General features: G+C 44.0%; 1 protein-coding gene across 1 annotated transcript in view; it reads left to right on the forward strand.

The window, feature by feature from the left end:
* Window positions 1-20,474, forward strand: part of CDH23 (cadherin related 23) — a 623,958-nt gene that overhangs the window by 252,541 nt on the left and 350,943 nt on the right. The window contains exon 7 of the mRNA XM_043983602.1: window positions 18,882-19,076. Coding sequence (XP_043839537.1) covers window positions 18,882-19,076 — 195 coding nt within the window. The remainder of the gene's footprint in view (window positions 1-18,881; window positions 19,077-20,474) is intronic.

Genomic DNA, 20,474 nt, shown 5'->3' on the forward strand with positions numbered 1-20,474 from the left:
GAAAAGCTAAAAAAAATTTTTTTTAAAAAGCTAAAAAAGTCTAGAAGACTCCTGGTCTCTTTACTGGGTAGATTGTGCATATTCCTACTGCCTTCTCTCCATTCCTTCATCTTTTTTTGTTTTTGTTTTGTTTCAAAGCTAGTTCCCTGCTATTTGTCACCTCCCTCAGATAGTAAGATGGGGAAGTAGAGATGCTGAGAGAGACCATTAAAAGCCAGCTAGGTTTATTGACAACTCAGCTATGTCCTCTTCTCCCATCTGAATTTTTTCTTACCCTTTTCAAGATGAGGATAAAGGAATTGAGAGATCACTGTATCATCAAGATTCTTTTAAAAAAATAACTAAAAATAAATAAATAACACATTTATACAGTACTTAAAGTTAATCAAATGGTGTGTCTATCTCTGTGCCCAAATCAAGAATGTAGACAGAATGTATTTTAGGGGGAAGGGTCAGAGATTAGACCAATGCAGCTGTGAGGGCAGCACCACCACCAGAGTGACCATTTGTAGTTCCTGCCTCAACTTGTCCTCTTCCCTTTGTGTGTCTCCTTTAACCTCCAGCCAGCTGTTGGGCCAGATTGTGAGCCGTGATATGTGCCTTCTGTAACGGGGCCTTATGTGTATGTCTCTGCATCCTAATCACCCTTATCTGTCTCCATGTGCCCAGCCCTTGGTGACTTTACCCAGACAGGTCAGAGAGATGCTATGAGCATAAATCTGAGGATATTGGAGAAGGCATCCGGAGCCCTTTGTAAAAGAACTGTTTTATATATACATATATACATATATATATATATAGAGAGAGAGAGAGAGAGAGAGAGAGAGAGAGAGAAAGAGAGATAGAGAGAGAGATAGAGATAGATAGATAGAGATGGAGATATATAGATAGAGATATAGACATAGACATAGACATAGATATAGATATAGATATAGATATAGATATAGATATAGATCTCCAAAGGACTCTGAAGATGATTTTTTAAGGGTGCTTAAAGGTAGTGTCACATCCTGATGAGAACTGCCTGACTGAGGGTTACCCAAAGTTCCCCAGTAAACAGAGGGCTGGGCATAGGATTTTTGGACATCAGTCACTCCCTAGCTTCTTAAACTGTGGGTTGTGGCCCCATATAGGGTCACATAACTGACTGTGGAAGTCATGAAAAATTTGGCAACCGTAAAAGGTTAAGAAGCTTTGTTATATACCTGGGGTCATGTAAAATTTCTCAGGTGTAAAAAGATCATGAGTGGGGAAAGTTTAAGAAGCCCTGATCTAGTCTAACCCCTTTATTTTATAGGTAAGGAAACTGAGGACTCAAGATGTTAGATGATTTGCCCAAGGTGATCCAGCTAATACATAGTGGAGCCTGGATTTGAATTCAGGGCCTCTGATTCCAAATCCTCTTTCCACTGCATAACATTGAAACTCCTTTGAGAGCTAAACTTCCTTACCCTTGAACAGAACCGATCTAGGTTCTCTCCACACATCTTACGGATCCCATGTAGCTTAGAAAGTAGGAAATCTATGAGAAGAGGTTTCAGGGAGCCCAAACTGCAACATATAGTGGAGAAGTGAGCAAGTGAGCAAGCGTATCATCTGAATCTTCCCATTCCTACTTGCCCCACAACAGATACCTCCCAAGAGGCAGTAAGTTCAAATATATCTGTTACTCCTTTCATCAGTGTTTGGGAGGCATGGGGAGGAGCAACAGTCATGTGATCCCCTGAAAGGTCTTTTCTAGTGGCTCAACCTCCTTAGGATAAACACTGAGTCATATATAGGACATTGTTTCCCCATAGAAAGCAGCACAAACTGTACCAGGGGTAAGTAACATGAAGCATTCCCTCAATTGAACAAGGGGCAGGGGGAGGCAGAAACCCTGGGACACTGATGTGTGACCATTGCTGGAGAGGCAGAGGAAGGGAAGAACTCATCCTACCTGATATATCTGTTAGCTTTCTAACTTTAATTTAATCATTTTTGATAACTAGATATAGAGCTCTTTTGTTTAGATGAAATCAGCACACTCTAATCATGACCCCAACAGAGCTCTGATTGCCCCACCCTAGTTATGCCCCTGCCAGATCAACCCTACAAAGGTTATTCCTCCTATTCTCATATGTTCTCCCAGACCCAACTCTCAATCCCAAAATTCCATACTAAAACAGAGGAGCTTCCTTGGTGAGTCTGGTTTTATTCCCTGAGGACTCCTGGAGGGAGATCAATTGCCTACGATAGGTCATAGCCCATTGCAGGTGCTGGTGCTTAATTCATGCTGGAGGTAGATAGTGTTAAGGAAGAAATTGATAGGGGTTTGGGATAGGGGTCCTTAGGAATTCCTCTTTAAAGAATTACACTCTCTTGCACACAAATCCAATTAGAATAAAATAATAGTTTGGGAAAGGAAACCAAGAGAGAAATCCTTGGACTTCTTCTCATGGGGAGAAGGCATAGCATAGAGGTGTGGTTCTCTGAGATACCTTTCTTCCTGAGCAGGAGACAGGCAGTTACTTTTATAGAGGATTGATGGCGGTGGTCCAATGGGGTGATCATCTGACTGTGGAAAGTTCCCTTTTTGGAGGAGGACCATCTCCCCACGGGTGGTGGCTGGGGGAAGTTGGGTGAGGGGCGCCTCTGGATCTCTCAAGCCACCTCTCTTCCCCGCATGCCACAAATGCAGCAGCCACACCTAATCTTATCTTTCCAGGGGTGGGGGAGACTAGAATGAAGGGTGGTGGTCCTGAGCTAACTCAGTCTCCATCCAGTGCCACTTATCTCTTTAGGTGTGTCTGTCCTTTGGTTTAGTTTCAAGGAGAAGGTTCCTTGAACTCCCCCAGAAAACTTCTTCGTTACCACAGGCCCATAACAATAGTAAAAGGAGGGTTCTTATGAGGGTTCCTGTGCATCAGGCAATGCCATGGGTTTTCCTTATCAGGTCATCACTAGTCCTGCTATCCAGCAGATTCCTAGTCATATTTGTGCACTTTGTCTAACATCCATAGCATTCACCAAACAATCATTGAATGCTCCCAATGGTTTTAGCTTTGTGCTATGCACTTGGGGAAGAGTGAAAGGAGAGCCAAAGAAATGTAAGACAGAACTTCCTTCTCTCAGGGAGTTCACAGTGTGGTTGGGGAAATCATTCAATAGACATTTATTGACAGCTGTACAAAGCACTGTTAAGTGCCAAGAGATAAGTTGAAATAAAGGGTTATGTGAAGTTTTAGAAGGGAGAGCTGAAATTCAGATGAGGAAATCAAGGAGGGCTTCATGGAGGAGACAATCTCTATGTTAGACCTTCAAGAGCCTGAAGTAGAGGTTGGCTGGGGGAAGGAAGGAGTGCAGGGGACAGTCCAACAAGAAGGGAGTATAGGAGAAGAGGAAGGAGGAGAACAGTTCAGAGCATGTGAAAAAGCTTTTAAAGGTCAGAAGCAAGATTGAGGAAAGACTTAAGTGTCAGATGCTTAGATAAGGAGCTAATATCTTATTCAGACTAAAACTCTATGGACTGCCCATAATAGGGAGCTCTTGCAAGTCTTATCTGACCAAACCTACACTTTAGGAAGCTAAATCTGGAAGCTGTGTGCAGAATAGATGGGGGAAAGTCCACTGATCCTGTTGCAGTAGTACAAGCATGAGGTGATGAGGTTTTTGTTTGTTTGTTTATTTGTTTTTGCCTAAGACAGGGGTGGCAGAAAAAGAGAGAAAAGAATGGGTGTGGGAGACACTATGAAGGAAGAATCCACAAGACTTGTTGGATTTTGTCTTCTGGTTGGAGAGAGGAAAAGATGAAGGAAAGAGAGGGGAGAGAATAAATAGAACCTACTATGCACCAGACACTATGCTGAGTGTCATTTGATCTTGCAATATGCTATTATTATCCACATTTCATAGATGAGGAAACTGAGGCAGGGTTGGGGTTCTTTTTTGTTCATGTTATCTTTTAAAAAAATAAGCCATGATCTTGTCTGTCCCATGGCAGATAAAGTCCCAAGCTTAGGGGACATGCTTTTGCAAGTACATCCCTACCCTATCCCTCACTGACTTGTAAGGAGGCTTAATAACACACACAGAGGAAGGAGTAGAGGAAGGCTGTAAACAGCAGTACCATGGAGCTCTGAGCCAGAAGGAGGAGGAATAAAGAATGACTTGCCCAGAGTCATTTAGCTAGGAAAGTGTCTCAGACTGGATTTGAGCTCAGGTCTTCTTGACTCCAGGTCCAGAGCTCTATCCACTAGACTACCTAGCTGCCATGATGCTCAGGAAAGAAATCGCAATGCCAGCCAGCCACGGAATTTGAAGAGATTTGTTACAGATCCTGAGCTGAAGGATTGCTGGTGTGTGTGAGATACACACCCAAGTGGCAGGAACATGACTTCTCCCTGTCGAAACAGCCTAGAAATACAGTGGGCAATTTGCTCCCATAGACTCCATGTCTGAACCTGAATGCAAGATGCTTCTCCCCTCACTTCTCCTGATGTCTCTGTCTCTCCACCAGAATCCCACTCTTCCAGTTCTGAGTCCAGAACATGAGTACCCTGCCCCTGGTCTCCCCTAGAGAGAAAACCAGCCACCAAGTCCTCTTGGATATAAGCACTCCCCCACCTCAGCCTGTGAAGGCTCTCCAAGGGGCAGGAAGAATGTCTATTGTGTCCTTCTAGAAACAATAGGCATCATGCATGGCAAGTCTAGAGTCCTGTATCTAGAGCAAGTAAGACCTGGGTGCAGATCTCACCTCAAATACTTCCTAGCTGTATGAACCTTAGCCTCAGTTTACTCATCTGTGAAATGGAGATAATGGCTGTAACACTTACTTCCCAGAGTTGCTATGATCCAATTGAAAGTTATGTGTGTAGAGTACTTTGTCACCCTTAAACATCAGATGTTATTTTTATTATCTAGTCTCTGCTGGAGTAGAAGCTCCCTGAGAAGCGGGATTGTTTCATTCTTTGTCTCTGTAACCCCAGGACCCACCGCAGAGTAGGCACTAAGTAAACACTTACTGACTGACTGATTGATGGTCCATCCCCCTGACTCCAAGCAGGATATTACTCAAATCAATTTATCTGTTGTGAAGAACAGCCTGGTTTATATTTCTAATTTAAATGAGACAAGAGAGCCCATCCTCTCCTTCATTTTGCAGGGCCTCTACTCAGGAAATTTTTCTTTACAATTAAATGACATTATAAGTATTCCTCTTGTGCCTGAAACAAGTTAAAAAAAGGAGGGGTCCCTCCTCTGCCGCACCCTGCTCCAGCACCACCAAAGGCCTCGGAGAGCAGATGCATTGTTTATGTATTTTTCTTTACACCTCAGGTGTGCTTGCCTTGCTCACCTCACTCTTGTTATAGCTCAGAACCTAACCTTAGAAGCTTCTGTTGGCTATGATGGAAGGCCATTTCCTCATCCTTAATAGGAATGGCAGCGTTTTCCCACTTAGGAAACTCTACAGTCCTAAAGACTCTCTCTCCTCTGGATCATTGAAATCCTTTCTTTTTTGGTCCCTGGTCCTGCTTTCTGGTTTTCCTGTCTTAAGATATATGGCAGTTGAGGGCAGCTAGGTGGCACAGTGGATAAAGCACCGGCCCTGGATTCAGAAGGACCTGAGTTCAAATCCGGCCTCAGATATTTGACACTTACTAGCTGTGTGACCCTGGGCAAGTCACTTAACCCTCATTGCCCTGAAAAACCAACCAACCAACAACAACAACAACAACAAAAACAACAACAAGAAAGATATATGGCAGTTTCAGAATGATTCCCTGGCCAGTGATTCACAGGATCATAAACCTAGAGATGGATGGCACCTCCATCCAAACCTCTCACTTGGCAGATGAGGGAACTGAAGTTTAGAGACATTAGTGACTTACCCAAGGTCACATGGGTACTGAGCATGAGAGCCAGACTCCAAATTTAGGTCCTCTGCCTCTAATTCCAGAAATCATTTGGCTGTACCCCACTAGCACTGGCTCTAATGAGTTCATCCAGATGTTCCCACCCCTGGCTTAGTTTGCTAGCCTCCCCCCCACTTCCCTGGGACTGTCCTGAGAAGGCCTCCTCTGCACATCCATGGATGAGAGGATGGCATACTAAGGGTCCCATGCCTGCCTCAAGAAGAGCAACTGTTCCCCCTTGTAAGCCATGCCGATGCTTCTGCACCTCAGCAGAATGCCATCTGTCAGAAATTTATGACTAATGCATTTTAGAACAGGCTTTATCATAAGATATTAAAGACTGTAGCTGCATCTAGCATGTATTTCATAAATATTAATCATGCCTTTAGAGATGGTACCTCCAATGAACATTGCTCAGCTGTAGAGCTTGGTCAGGGTACATTTTATAGAGACACACAGACATAGACATACAGAACAGGGAAGCAGAGCGCACCTTAAAAATGAAAGAATGTACCTGGTTTACTTCCTCTGTGCTCTCTTCCTCTCATAGCCTTATCTCTTCATTCTTTTCCCCTTTACACTTGGTTTTTGAGCCTTTCTAATGTTCCCTCTCCCTTGCTGAATTTTCCCTTCCTTTATCTTCTCATTTCTGTTTCTTCGTTTCTTTTGGGCAAGTCTCTTGACCCAAAGGAGGCACTGGAAAGAACCCTGGGTCCAATCAGGATTGGCACTGTATTCCTGGCCCTGCTGTGTGACTCTGAGAAAGTGGCTTCCATTCTCTGGGTCTGTTTTTTCAGCTATGAAATGGGAATGATAGCTTGCACTGCCTTATGAGATCAAGAGGATCAAGTGGGATAAACCCAGAGAAAGCAGTATATAAATGTAAGTAATGAGGACTAAATGAGATAATATAAGGGAAGAGTTTCATTCATTTCCATTTTTATGTAAATATCAGCAATTGTTAGGAATAATATCACTAATGACAAATGTTTTGAGCTTCAGTCTCCTTACCAATAAAATAGGGCACAAAATATATTCACCACCTACTTCGTAGGATTAAATAACCAACCACAACAACAACAGCAACAACAATACTAATAGTAACTGACATTCATATAGAACTTTAAAGTTTGCAAAGCATTTTACATTCCTTGTCTCATATGAGTAATCCAGTAAAGTAGGTGCTGTAACGGTTTTAAGTGAGGAAATTGAGTCTTGTAGAGGTGAATTGACTTGCCCAGGGTCACACAATTATAACTTAATAAATCAGGTGGGATCCCTGGTCTTCTGGCCTCCCAATCTGTTTCTCTCTCCTTTATGCTGGCTGCCTTTCTGTCAAAGGAGAGAACATGAACAACTCTGTAATCATAAATCACATAATAATGTGAGTCCTCCCCATTTCGCCAACTTGGTCTTCTTTCCATCATTTCCACTTCCTCTCCTCCCCTCTCTCTTTCCCTTCTCTCCTATATTCCACTGTCTCTCCCACTTCTGGCTCTTTCTCCATTCCCCACTGCCACCTGTCTTCTCTCTTGCTACTTCTTTATCCCTCTCCTCCTTCCTCTCAGCCACCCTTCACCTCCCTTTGGTTCCCTTTCTCTCTAGAGATCTCTCCCTCCCCCCTTTCCCTGTCTCCCCCTTTCCCTTCCTCCCTCTCACCCTCCATCTAATTTGTTCCCATTTCTACTGCTCTACTGAACATACCAAGTCCCCTCCTCCAAAACGCAGAGTATAATGCAGTTCACACTGCATGTGAGAAATATGGTTATTTATCATTATTATTAACGAACAAGATCCCTTGCACAGCAGAACTTTCCAGTAGTCTATTCCCTTGTCACCCCAGGAACAAAACAAAACAAAAAAAGATTTATTTTTCTCTCAAATGCATAGGGTGGCCCAGTTTAAAGCAGGCCCATGGAGAGCAGTAGCAGTTTTATAAGATCACAGAATTTCAGAGGTGGAAGGGTCCAGCCCTACCTTTCACTGGAATCTCTTTCACAACATTTCCACTAAGTGGTCCATCTAGCTTATGTCTAAATGCCTCCAGTGGCAGGGAGCCCACTACCCTCGAGACATTTTATTCTACTTTCCAATAGTTTTCTATTCATTGTTAGGACATTTGTTCTTAGATTAAGCCAATTTCTATTCCCCTTAATCTATACCCAACAACCCTAGTCCTTACCTCTTGGGCAGAACAGATTAAATCCTTCTTCCTCTGATCAGCCCTTAGACTACTTAAAGATGGTTATTGTGCCTCTCAATTTTCTCCAGCATAAATAGCCTCAGTTTTTCCCATTTGATACTGAAGTATGACATAATTTCAAGGGCTTTTGCTATGATGGTCTCCTAAGGAGGTGGCTAGGTGGTGCAGTGGTTAGAGTGATGGACTTGGGGTCAGGAGGTTCTTAGTGTGGGTCTTTACTTCAATGCTTAATAGCCTGTGAAACTGGCCAAACCACAGAATCCCTCTTAGTCTCTGCCTAAGCCTTAAGGGTCTCCTCAGCTTTAAAATGAGTCAAATAACAATACCGCCCTCATAGAGTTGTTGTGTGGATCAAGACAATACATGGAAAGAGCTGCGTGAAGTTTGAAGTGTTATATGAATACTATTACTATCATTACCTTGCCATGAATGCACTCTAGCTTATCTGTGTCTCTTCTGGCATTCTCAGTGGCCCTTCTTACTTCGTGTTTTTGTTCAGTTGTGTCTAACTTTTCATGGTCCCATTTGAGGTTTTCTTGGCAAAGATACTGAGGTGGTTTTGCCATTTCCTTCTCTGGCTCATTTTACAGATAAGGAAACAGAGGTAAATAGGGTTAGGTGACTTGCCCAGGGTCACACATCTAGTAAGTGTCTGAGGCTGGATTTGAACTCAGGAAGATGAGTCTTCCTGACTCCAAGCTCAGTTCTCTATCCACTTTGCCATCTAACCCTTCTTATTGGCAGCTCTTCAATATCATAGGTATCTTTATACTAATGTATTGCTGCAGTGACTTCTGTATGCAGCATTCTCTCTTCTCCCTCCATGCCTTTACCGAGGCTATCTACTTTGCCTTGAAAAGCAATCCCCCCTCACATCTACCTCATAGAATCTCTAACTTAATCAGGACTCAGCTCCAGTGCTATCTCTTACAAAAGACCTATACCGATACCCTCCAGTTTCCCTCTCCCCCACCCCTGTTTGTTGTATTTATTTTGCATATATATTATATTTTCTTGTCCATTAAGATGTAAGCTCCTTGGAAATAGGGATTGTTTTAGTCTTTCTATTTCTATTCCCAGGGTCTAGCACTGTGTCTAGCCCATAATAAGTGCTTAAATAGATGATGAATGAATGAACGAATGAACGAACTAATGAATGAATGAACAAATGAAAGGAGTAACTTCAAGCAGGATTCTCAGAGCTTTCATTGTCTGAAATTGTGTTAGAAGGACTGAGGCAGACTTTGACATCAGAACTCTTGTCTCTTCCACTCTCTGGGGCTGCTGTTAGTGCCAAGAGTTGAAGTGGCTGTGTGGATAGAGGATGCTAAGGGGTAGAGGGAAAGAGGGGTTGAGAGAGGAGAGGGGAACAGAATCTTCCAAGCAGAAGGGCATCTTGTCTTCTTGTGATCTGCCTCCAGACCCTTACTGGATAGAGTCTTGCTGACCACCAGGGCTAATACCAGAAAGTACAGAGGAGCCCCCAGCTTTCATGGGGTGGTCTCCCTGACCTTGAGTAGGAAGGCAGGGGTCATCCTAGTCCATGCTTCTTTCTTCTGAGCTCATCTGGTTGACTGTTGGAAGTACAATAATCAAAGGATCCAATTCACTGCCCTCCCTTTCTCTTGCCCTCCATCACCACCATGCATAGCCATAATTGCCAGTGACCTGAAAGGATTTGCATGTTAAAAGGGATGTCTGGGGATACTTGCAAAGAAGCCTCCACAGGCATTCTTCTGGGGTGGTTTCATTCTTCTCCCTATTATTATAACTGGGTCTTGAGGCTGTCTGGCCACCAACCACTTCATTAGCAGCCTGTCTGACTTAGAATTGAGCTCTCTGCCTCTTGGCTACCCAAGGCAGAGCAAGTCTGTGCTTTGGAAAAAGGGTAGGTAGGGCTGGGCACCAGAGCCCAGAGAAACTAAGTCATTCACTCATTCAATAATCATTTGGTAAATTCCTTCTTTGTGTAGCAGATTCTGCCCAGCACTGGGGGACATAAAGGTGATGGTTGCCACTATCCCTATCCTTATGGAGCTTACTATCTGATAAATCGAATACAGTGTGTACCGAGATGTATAATAACTACACAATAGCTATATTGCATGATGGAGTAAGAGAGATGTAATCATGATTGTTAAATTGGGAGCAGTTACTCTTCAGAAACTGGAAGGTACCACAAACCAGGGCCTGATGAATGTCCATACTTAAGAAAGTGCTAATAATGCAGATGAAATGTAACCATGTGGCCTGTGTACTTTCTGGAAAGTTGGTAGTTAAACATTTACCAACAAACCCCTGCTTCCAGGAATTATAAGTGAATGTTTTGTGGTGGTGGGGTTTTTTTTTTGGGGGGGGAGCAATGAGGGTTAAGTGACTTGCCCAGGGTCACACAGCTAGTATATGTCTAGTGTCTGAGGCCAGATTTGAACTCAGGTTCTCCTGAATCCAGGGTATGTGCTTTATCCACTCCACCACCTAGCTGCCCCCTATAAGTGAATGTTTTATGGAAAAAAAGACATTTGATTTAGGTTTTAAAAGATAAGTTGGGGCAGCTAGGTGGTACAGTGGATAGAACACCGGCCCTGGATTCAGGAGAACCTGAGTTCAAATCTGGCCTCAGACACTTAACACTTACTAGCTATGTGACCCTGGGCAGGTCATTTAACCCCAATTGCCTCACCAAAAAAAAAAAAAGTTAAGTTGTTCTCCAGATTCTTTGTGACCCCACTTGGGGATTTTCTTGGCAAAGATACTGGAGTGGTTTGCCATTTCCTTCTTTAACTCATTTTACAGATAAAGAAACTAAGGCAAAAAGGTGAAGTGACTTGCCTAGGGTCACACAGCTAGTAAGTGTATGAAGCCTGATTAAAACTCATGAAAATGATTCTTCCTGACTTCAAGCCCAGTGTTCTATCTACTGCAGCGCCACCTGGTTGCCCTAATCCCACAGTCATCCCCTCTCTATTATGTGTCTTCAACCTCTCCTTCTGTACTGGATTCTTTTTTTTCTCATCAGCCTATAAACTTTCTGAGATTCTTCCCCACATTTCAAAAACTTCTCTCCTCTTATCAGCTTGCTGTACCATCTAGCCGCCATCCTGACTCTTTCCTCCAACCCACAGCCAAACTTCACCAAAAACTCATTTACCTCTAATGCAGGTCTTCCCAACCCCAAGTCTACCTAGTAGCAATCTGGTCCAATCCCCTTTTTAACACCTGAGGAATCTGGAGCCTGAACACTTGAGTGACCGACTGTCCATTGCCACAAGAGTAGTAAACTCAGAAAGGGTGACCAAACTCAGATCATCTCACTTCAGATCTAATTATCTTTCCTCTACACCATGCTGGAGTTCCTTCTGACCACAATTTCTGTCAGTGGCACCAGAATTATTTCATGTTTGCGACCTCAGCACCATCAGTTTTTTTCATTCGTCCCTCTCTGTCACCTCCTATATCCAATCAATTATTAAAGAACTCTACATTCTGCCTCGGTGACACCTTAGCCCATGTCCCCTCTTCCTTTTCCTCACTGCTGTGACCCTCATTTACCACTCGCTAAAACTATTGGAATAGTTTCCTCTCAGGGTTCTTCTCTGGAGGTTTAGTTAGTGGGTCTATACAATAGCTTTTCAAATTAAGAGGTGCCATTTCTCAGCCCTCCATAGTAAGTACCCAGAAAGTAAAAGGATCATTCAGGTTATTTTTTTCCTCCTCACTTCCACTAATCCTGGTTCCTTTTAAGCACATGAGTAGGTGTTTGCTTGGCTGGTTTAGAAACCTTTCCCAAATTACATGGGAAGAGGTATTAAACACGGAATTTAGACCTTGAGGAAACTTCAGAGGCTCTCTAAGACAATCAGAGACCTGAGGTTCTTAACCAGGTCAGTGATCTTGTTGGTTTTTTTTTTTTGGGGGGGGGGGGTTAGTGATCTTGTTTTTAAAAAATATTTTGATCACTGTATTTCAATTTCATTGGTTTCTTTTGTTATACTATGTATTTTATTTTAGAATTTTAAAAATTATTTCAAAATCCAAGAAATTCTAAGAAGGGGTCCATAGGCTTCACCAGATTACCAAAGAGGGCCATGACCCCCCAAAAGGTTAAGAAACCCCTGATCTAATCCAGTCTCTCATTTAACACACCTATAGACCAGAGAGGAAAGGTTGTTTGCCCAAAGTCACATAAGCAGGGTCATCCCTCTATAGCTGGGAATGACCTCAGAAGCCACCTAATCCAATACCTGTGTTTGACAGTTGAGGAAAATGAGGTCAAAGGGAAATTAAGTCACAAAGGTAGTCATTGTCAAAGGCAGAATTTGAAGTCGAGATCTATAACTCTGCAGGCATTGCTTTTTCCAGTGTACCATGCTACTTTTTCTACAGTCCAGAAAGGTCAATAACAGATCCTCAGCTAGATTTCCCCCCCTCCCCCCGGCCCCATTTTCCTGGATCTTAGACTTATGGCTGATGTGGTACCAAGGATGGCGGGTTACATGTCCTCCCATCCTCAAGGTACCACGCTGAGACCTGGTGTTCTCACAGTCATATCCAGTCTCCTACATTATAAGAATTCCAGACAGTTTCTCTTTAGCCGGATGCCGAGTGATCGGGAGTGCTACTTATCAGCAACGTAGGGGGTTTACACTGCTCTGAAATCTAAACATGTCCATCTTGACTTACGGGGCTATGCCCATATGGCATGAACTGTGTTCTGATGGAGTGTTTTGCATTGAAATCTGGGGGGCTGGTTTCCTAGCACTGGCCAGAGACCAAGTGGCTCAGCTCATTTGGGGGGAAGGATGATGGTAAGGGAAAAATGATACCATTTATAGGGGGTCTATTTTCATTGCATTAATCAAGGTCAGAACTAAGGAGGGTCCCATGCTATATCATGGAAGCACAAGAAATGGAGACTTTGAGATTTTACTTTTGAATAAATGCACATATTTTACATACCAGAACATTCTGCTCCCCATGCCATAGAGGTGGTTGGTTTTTGTGATTAAGTCAAGCCCCAAGTGTTACAGCGAAACCTCAGATGGATAATAATACATGAAGGCAATTTTCAACCCTTTCTTAAGAGGCATCTGGGTGGGAGAATGCCGAACGTTTGAGACCTGGAATCGGTAAGAGCTGGGTTCAACTACTGCCTCAAACATTTGCTTAGCTGTGTGACCCTGGGAATGTCAATTAACCTCTCAGCCTCAGTTTCCTTACTTGTAAAAAGATAATAATAACAATAGCTCTTCCCTCCCAGAGTTGTTGTGAGGATAAAATCAGGTTAATGGATGTAAGTGCTTCACAAGCATCAAAACTCCATATAAATGTGATATATTATGATTATATACCAACTACTTCTTTAGTGTACCCTTTCTATATTGCTAATGCTGTGGTTATTACCACCAATACCAACAATGAGTCCCATCTCTACGTGTGTATATATGGGGTGGAGTGAAGAGAATAAGTGTTTATTAAGCATCGACCATATACCAGATGCTATACTAAGCACTTTACAAATATTATCTCATTGTATTCTCACAACACCCTATGAGGTGGGTGCTATTATTATCCCTATGTCACAGGAAACTGAGGCAGACAGAAGATATGTGACTCTCCCATGGTCACGCAGCTAGTGTCTGAGATCAGATTTGAATCCAGTTCTTCCTGACCCCAGGGCAGCTCTCTATCCACCAAACCATCTAGCTGTCTAAATGTGTGTATGCATACACACACCCCTATATGTATATCTGTATGTGTATGTATATATGTCTACACACACATATGTAGAAACAGAGTGTCTTAGCATTTTAAATAAGTGCATTTATTAAAGATCAGTTTTTAAATTCTCCACTCTGAGTCATGGGCAGCTTCCCAGTTCTGATGTTGAACGGTGTCACAAAAATAGTTAACCTCAATACATACTCCTACCAGAACCCCTCTCTTACCCAAGCTGAGCTATTTTCTCTCTGGCTAATGCTACCAATCAGCCCACAAGAATTTAATACAAAATGCTCCATCATGTATGTGTGTGTGTTTACATATGCCATATATGTATATATGTAGTCAGCTGTAGCTAGAAAATTTGGATTCACTGTCTAGCTATGCCACATCTGTACAAGGGAGAGGAGGGTGTGTGTGTGTATATAAGTTCAAATATATATATATATATATATATATGTGCACATATATATATATAAATGCACACACATAGGGTTAGGTTACACATATATACATGCATACACTCATCTGATTCCTAAGAACATAAGCTTCGTGTGAATAGAGATTATTTCTGAATTTGTACCTTTAGCTGCAGTACCTAGTATATACACAGTTTCTAATAAATGTAGGATGATTGATTTATTGATCTATTCTAGTTTGTAGTATTTTTCTAGTTTATAGCAATTCTTGTACTTTATTTTTCTATTTTCTATTTCATATACTTCCTTATACTTTTAATTTATAGGCTTTATAGCTGTGCCTCTCCTGGATCCACCCTACCTCCCCGCCTTTATTCCACATTATTCCCAAGGTTCCAGTTGGGTCAGGAGCTATGGGTTACTTCCAGAGATCTCTCCTCCAAAAGGTCCTTTCCCTCTGCCCTGCAATTGAATCCTCCCCCATGAGTAGTCTCCTCCCATTAGAATGTAAACTTCTTGAGGGCAGGGACTGTCTTCCTTTACTATCTTTATCCCTGGAGCTTAGCATGATGTTTTGCACACAGTAAGTGCCTAATTCATTCTTTCCAGTTCCCTTCCATTCCATTCTATTTCCCACCACACGCTGAATGGTGGAGGCAGACTAGGCTTCTTATTATTCCTCACATAGTCCATCTTTGGGGCAGCTAGGTGGCACAGTGGATAAAGTGGGTAAAGCACTGGCCCTGGATTCAGGAGGACCTGAGTTCAAAGCCGGCCTCAGACACTCGACACTTACTAGCTGTGTGACCCTGGGCAAGTCACTTAACCCTCATTGCCGTGCAAAAAAAACCCAAAAAAGCCAAAAAAAACCCCCAAACCATAGCCCATCTTCAGCCTTTGCGTGGATGTACTTCCTGCCTGGAATACACTCCCTCCTCGCCTCCTTCTCAGTTTCCTTCATTCCCCAGTTTGGGCACCACCTTCTGCATGAAGCCTTTGTGGTTGTGACTGCTGCTGCTGCTGCTGTTCCATTGTTCCCCATCCCATGGTTACATTCTATTTGCTGTGCTTGATTTGCATATGTACATGTGTATGCACACAATCATGTAGATTGATATGTATATTTCATGTACATTTAAGGAATATTATAAACCCGCACCTGCATGTATGTTCATGCATGTGTGTATATGCATGTGTGTACATGTGTAAATGTGTGTATACTGCCACCTCCATGAGAGCGTAAGCTCTTTGAGGGCAGCAGTCATTCAATGTGTGTTTTGCCAGTGGCCAGCACAGTGCTTAGAACTCAGCAGGCACTTAATAAATGCTGCTCCCAATAGCCCAACAAGAAGGGCAGCTAGGTGGCACAATGGATAGAGCATTGGCCCTGGATTCAGGAGGACCTGAGTTCAAATCAGGCCTCAGACACTTGACACTTACTAGCTGTGTGACCCTGGATAAGTCACTTAACCCTCATTGCCATGCCCCCCCCCAAAACAAAACAAAACAAAACAACCCGATAGCCCAATGAGGTAGGTAGCGCAAGTAGTATTTTTCCCATTTTATAGGTAAGTAAAGTGAGGCAGAAAATGCCCTTCACAGTGTCACATGCAAGACTGTTGGCATAACTTTGGACTCACACCTCCTGGGTTCCTTCTCATGCTGTCCCTCAAATCGCTCACTTAAAACCAGGAACAGTTAGTAGTGGTTCTATTCTGGATTCGTTAATTTACCACCGGGGTGGGGGGAGGGCTGGGATTGATAAGCATTGTTCTATAGGTGTGTAAATGTGAGGTGTGTGGGTTTGTAGGGTTGTCCTAGAAAGGTAACTATGGCATAGGAGAAAGTGCATTGGATTTAGAATCAGAAGACCTGGGTTCAAATGTTGTCTACACTACTCGCCAGCTGTGTGACCATGGGCAAATTTCTTAACCTCTCTGGGACCTTGTTTTTTCACCATAAAATGGGCATAATAAGTTAGCTACCTTGGTGCCCAAAAGGTAGAATCAGATTAGTAATTTATATCATTTATAGGCCAACAAAACTCTAGAACTGCCCCTATTATTCATGTCCTATTGGCCAGTTCTTCTAGAAAGGCTCAGTCGATATAGAACCTGATTTGAAGCCAGAAAAAACTAGATTCAAGATCCCACCTGTGGCACACACTGGCTGTATGACCCTGAGCTAGTCATTTTACCCCTCATTGTTCTAGGCAGCTAAGACTTTAAGGTAGAAGGAAGGTTCTAACCTTCCCTGGGGAGTTTCCTCACCTGGGAAATCCTTATATCCCTAAAATCACAGGTTCAGTCCCTATCTCTACCTTTATAGGACACTAGAGGCCTGAAGGCAAGGCATGAAGGGGGGGGGGGTCTGGGGAGTGCTCAGCCAGAAACCCAGAGTTCTAGGGTGAGAACATAAACTGCTGCGTCAAAAGCAGAGGTGGAGGGGCAGCTAGGTGGTGCAGTGGATAGAGCACTGGCCCTGGAGTCAGGAGTACCTGAGTTCAAATCCGGCCTCAGACACTTAACACTTACTAGCTGTATGACCCTGGGCAAGTCACTTAACCCCAATTGCCTCACTTAAAAAAAAAAAAAAAAAGCAGAGGTGGGGCCCTAGAGCCTAGCAGAATGAAGGTGGCTGGGGCAGATTTGGGGGGGGGGGGGGTCCTGGGTCCAGACCATGTACCACTAGTGAATCCTTGAGGGGGATGGAAGCAACTTGGGTCTAATATCCTAAGGATGGGCCCATCTTCCCTTGTGGAAGATCTGTTCACACCCCATGCTGGTGCTCCCCCACGCCTGTTCACACCCCCTGTTCACGCCCTTCATGTGTTCACACCCATTTCGTGTCTTCTGCCTGTTCACACCCCTGGCCTGCAGCCATCAAAAGAGGTTTGGGGGGGGCACTGGAAAGCACTTTACAAGTGGTCTCTAATCCAGAATGTATCACTCCCTAAGGATTGTGGTCAAGACACCCAGGCCCTGGCTTGAATTTGAACCACACGGTCTCTATTCACTCTCTTGCTTTCCTCTGAACTGCCAAATCCCTGGGCTGCCAAGAGCCACTCTGAAACCAACCTCTGTGTTTAATCTCACCACATTGCTCTTGCCAATCTGACTTTTTATCCTCTGAGGCAAAAAGTATGGAGATGAAAACCTTTATTGTTATCTCTCCTGTTGGCTCCTTTCTCCTCCTCACCCAAGGTCCTTCTGCCTCTCTCTGCCTAACCCGAAGGCCCAGGTCCAGAGAACAATGCCCCGAAGTAATCATTGGTTCCTAATGAAATTAGCAGTCCTCCCACACTATCAAGCCTGCCCAAACAGGCATGTCTTTAGAATTTTCCTGGATCCAGTCAGCTCTGAGGGGAGAAGCCAAATACAAAAATTGTCCCCTAACTCCTGGTCTTCCTGCCAGAAATTGCCCAACCTTGGGGATCCTGGCCAGGGTGCCTGAGTGGGCTGAGTACTCAAGTAGCAAGAGACAACAGAAACCAACAGCGCTGGGCCACATCTCTGACCTGACACTGAAGAGGGTGATGAGCAGATGTTCTTCACCATTTGAGTGTCCTGGACCCTTGCGGAGGTCTGGTGAAGCCTCTGGGCCCCTTTTCACAATCATGTTTTGTTGTCTACTTTCATAATGAGAGGAAATGCTAAATTTCATTTGATTAATCAAAATAAAGGTGTTATTTTTTTTCTCCCTATCCAACATTATGGACTTCCTAAAATCTATTCACTGACCCCTTGTGGGTGTGTGGAAGTTGAGTTAAGAACCTCTGGCTTACAAGAAGGTAGTTAACAGTTCACTGTGTGAACATCTTTTTCCTGATCCTCATCCCTGTCTGGGAGTGAGGAAGATCTAGAATTTATACTAGGCCTTGGTTTTGTAGAGCGTAGGACCTGCATTCAAATTCTGCCTCATGTGGCTCCTCTCTTTGTGTGACCTTGGGCAAAACACTTAAGCTCCCTAGGCCTTTAGACTAGATGTTGTCTGTGGTTCCATCCAGTTCTCCATTTATGATCCAGTCATTCTCTGACCCAAACTTCTGTCTGGGGGCCCAGGGACCATCTAAACTGGCATCCTTTGGGAAGTAGGGGGAGGGAGTCTATCCTTATTTTCTCATAAGGAGCAAGACTAAATTCTTGCCATAGTTAAAGGAATGAATATGGCAAGTTCAAAAACCATTCTAATGTAGCCAAGAAAACATCCCCAATGCCTGACCTCCAGACAAAATGTCCCAGGGACAGGGAGCAAAGTGGAAAGGGGGATGAAGAAATGGAGAGGATACCATTGCATCTGACCCTGGCCCCCTAGAAAATTACAGGTGTCCAGTTCCCCTGTTCTGCTCCAACCCTGACTAATGAGGAGTACCAAGAAATAGGGGCTTGAGATTGAATGCAGAACTCCAGGGCAAGCATGACGATCGCCATATCCAGTACTGTTACAGCTATCAGGAGGCCATCATAAAAAAACAGATATGGCTTTTTAAAGTCCTTTGAACCCACTCAGAATAAAAATGAAGAAGTCTTCGGTGTGGTTGGTTGAAGGGATGAAGCTAATGGGCTTTGGGGGAATAGTCACTGATAGATGCAGCTGTTCTGCTCACTCCATCTCACCCTTTATTTGCTTTACTCTTTCCCCCAGAACACGCCAGTGGGAACACCCATCTTCATCGTGAATGCCACTGACCCTGACCTGGGAGCAGGGGGCAGTGTCCTTTACTCCTTCCAGCCACCCTCTGAGTTTTTTGCCATCGACAGTGCCCGGGGCATCGTCACTGTGATTCGTGAACTGGATTATGAGATTACTCAGGCCTACCAGCTTGTGGTCAATGCTACGGTGAGTTACAAAGGGGCAGGGCTTCCAGTTACCAGAGGGCATGACTATTCCTGTCCTGGTAGTTTCTCTACCTGTCTCATCCTCACTGGCCCTCCCTGGGGGACAGAATAGCAGAATAGGGCAATAAGAAGTTCTGTTTTTGATGGACACATGGATCCGGTTCCATCTGAATCTGGGAGGTGTGTTCACCCTGGAGGACAACCACATTTATTCTCACCTGTGTAAAATGAAGGTATCAGCTGTAAGATGCCTCCTGACCCCATTTAAAATATGCGTGTCACACAAAGGCACCATAGGAGTGCTTTGGTGGCAGAAAAGTGGTTCTGTAATCAGCCTCCCCATTTTTAAGGCTTGGCCCCAATTCCCCAAAGGAGAGACTCAGAAATAGGGAGCCACTCCCTATAGGACTCAGCTGCTTCCTAGCCTACCTTCCTTCCTTTTCACCAAGCCACCAAGAAGTGGCATCAGGGTGTGGGCATCGGCCTCTTGGTCCCTGACAACTCAGTTTTCAAAGGCTCAGGCTGATAACAGAATGAGCCAAGCGAGTCCCTATTAGCCCTCCAGGACCCATTTGCTCATCTCACAAAAACTGCCACCTGGTACACTCTTATCGGCAGCCTGGGCATGGAGACAAGTGGTAGGGAGCCCAAAGCTGGAGGAGGGAGCTGCACATCCACCCCGAGCACCCGAGCCAAGCTTCCTGGGGGCCAGGTGAGAAGAGAGAAGAGGGATATGGGAACCTGAGATGGATCAAAGTCTAGACAAGTGGGCCCAGGACCTAGAAACACAGAAATCACATCACCTGCCCCAGCTTTAATAGGACTGGAACATTGGAGAATTAATCAGATTGGAAAATCATTACATGATGCAGAAAAGGATACAATGTGGTCCAGTGGAAAGAGCACCTACTATGGAATAAGAAGACACGGATTCAGATCCTACCTTTGATACCCAAAGGACCCTGAGCAAGTCACTTGACCCCCTGAACCTGTGTCTTCAGCTAGACAATGATGAGATTGAACTGGAGAGCCAACAAAGTGCCTTCCAACTCTCATTCTAGGATTCTTTGACCCCACAAACATAAAAAACACCTAAGAGAGCAACAGGGAATAACACAAATGAACATCTTCCCTCCCCAGCCCCTAGAAAGTGTAAATGGGTAACTCATTCTAAGTCTGCTTTCCACTGTCACTGTAAACTCTGAACATTTGCAAACACTTAAGAGGCTTTTTTCTTGTATGTGTCTCCACAAGGCTACCCATGCTTCTACACACACACACACACACACACACACACACACACACACACCTCTAGACCAACACAACACCCTCTCCCACCCCTAGCACACAAAGCTAGACACGTAACTGCGTGGATCTATGTGCACACATACATCCTGAG

Source organism: Dromiciops gliroides, chromosome 2, assembly GCF_019393635.1.
Source record: "Dromiciops gliroides isolate mDroGli1 chromosome 2, mDroGli1.pri, whole genome shotgun sequence".
Lineage (NCBI taxonomy): Eukaryota > Metazoa > Chordata > Mammalia > Microbiotheria > Microbiotheriidae > Dromiciops > Dromiciops gliroides.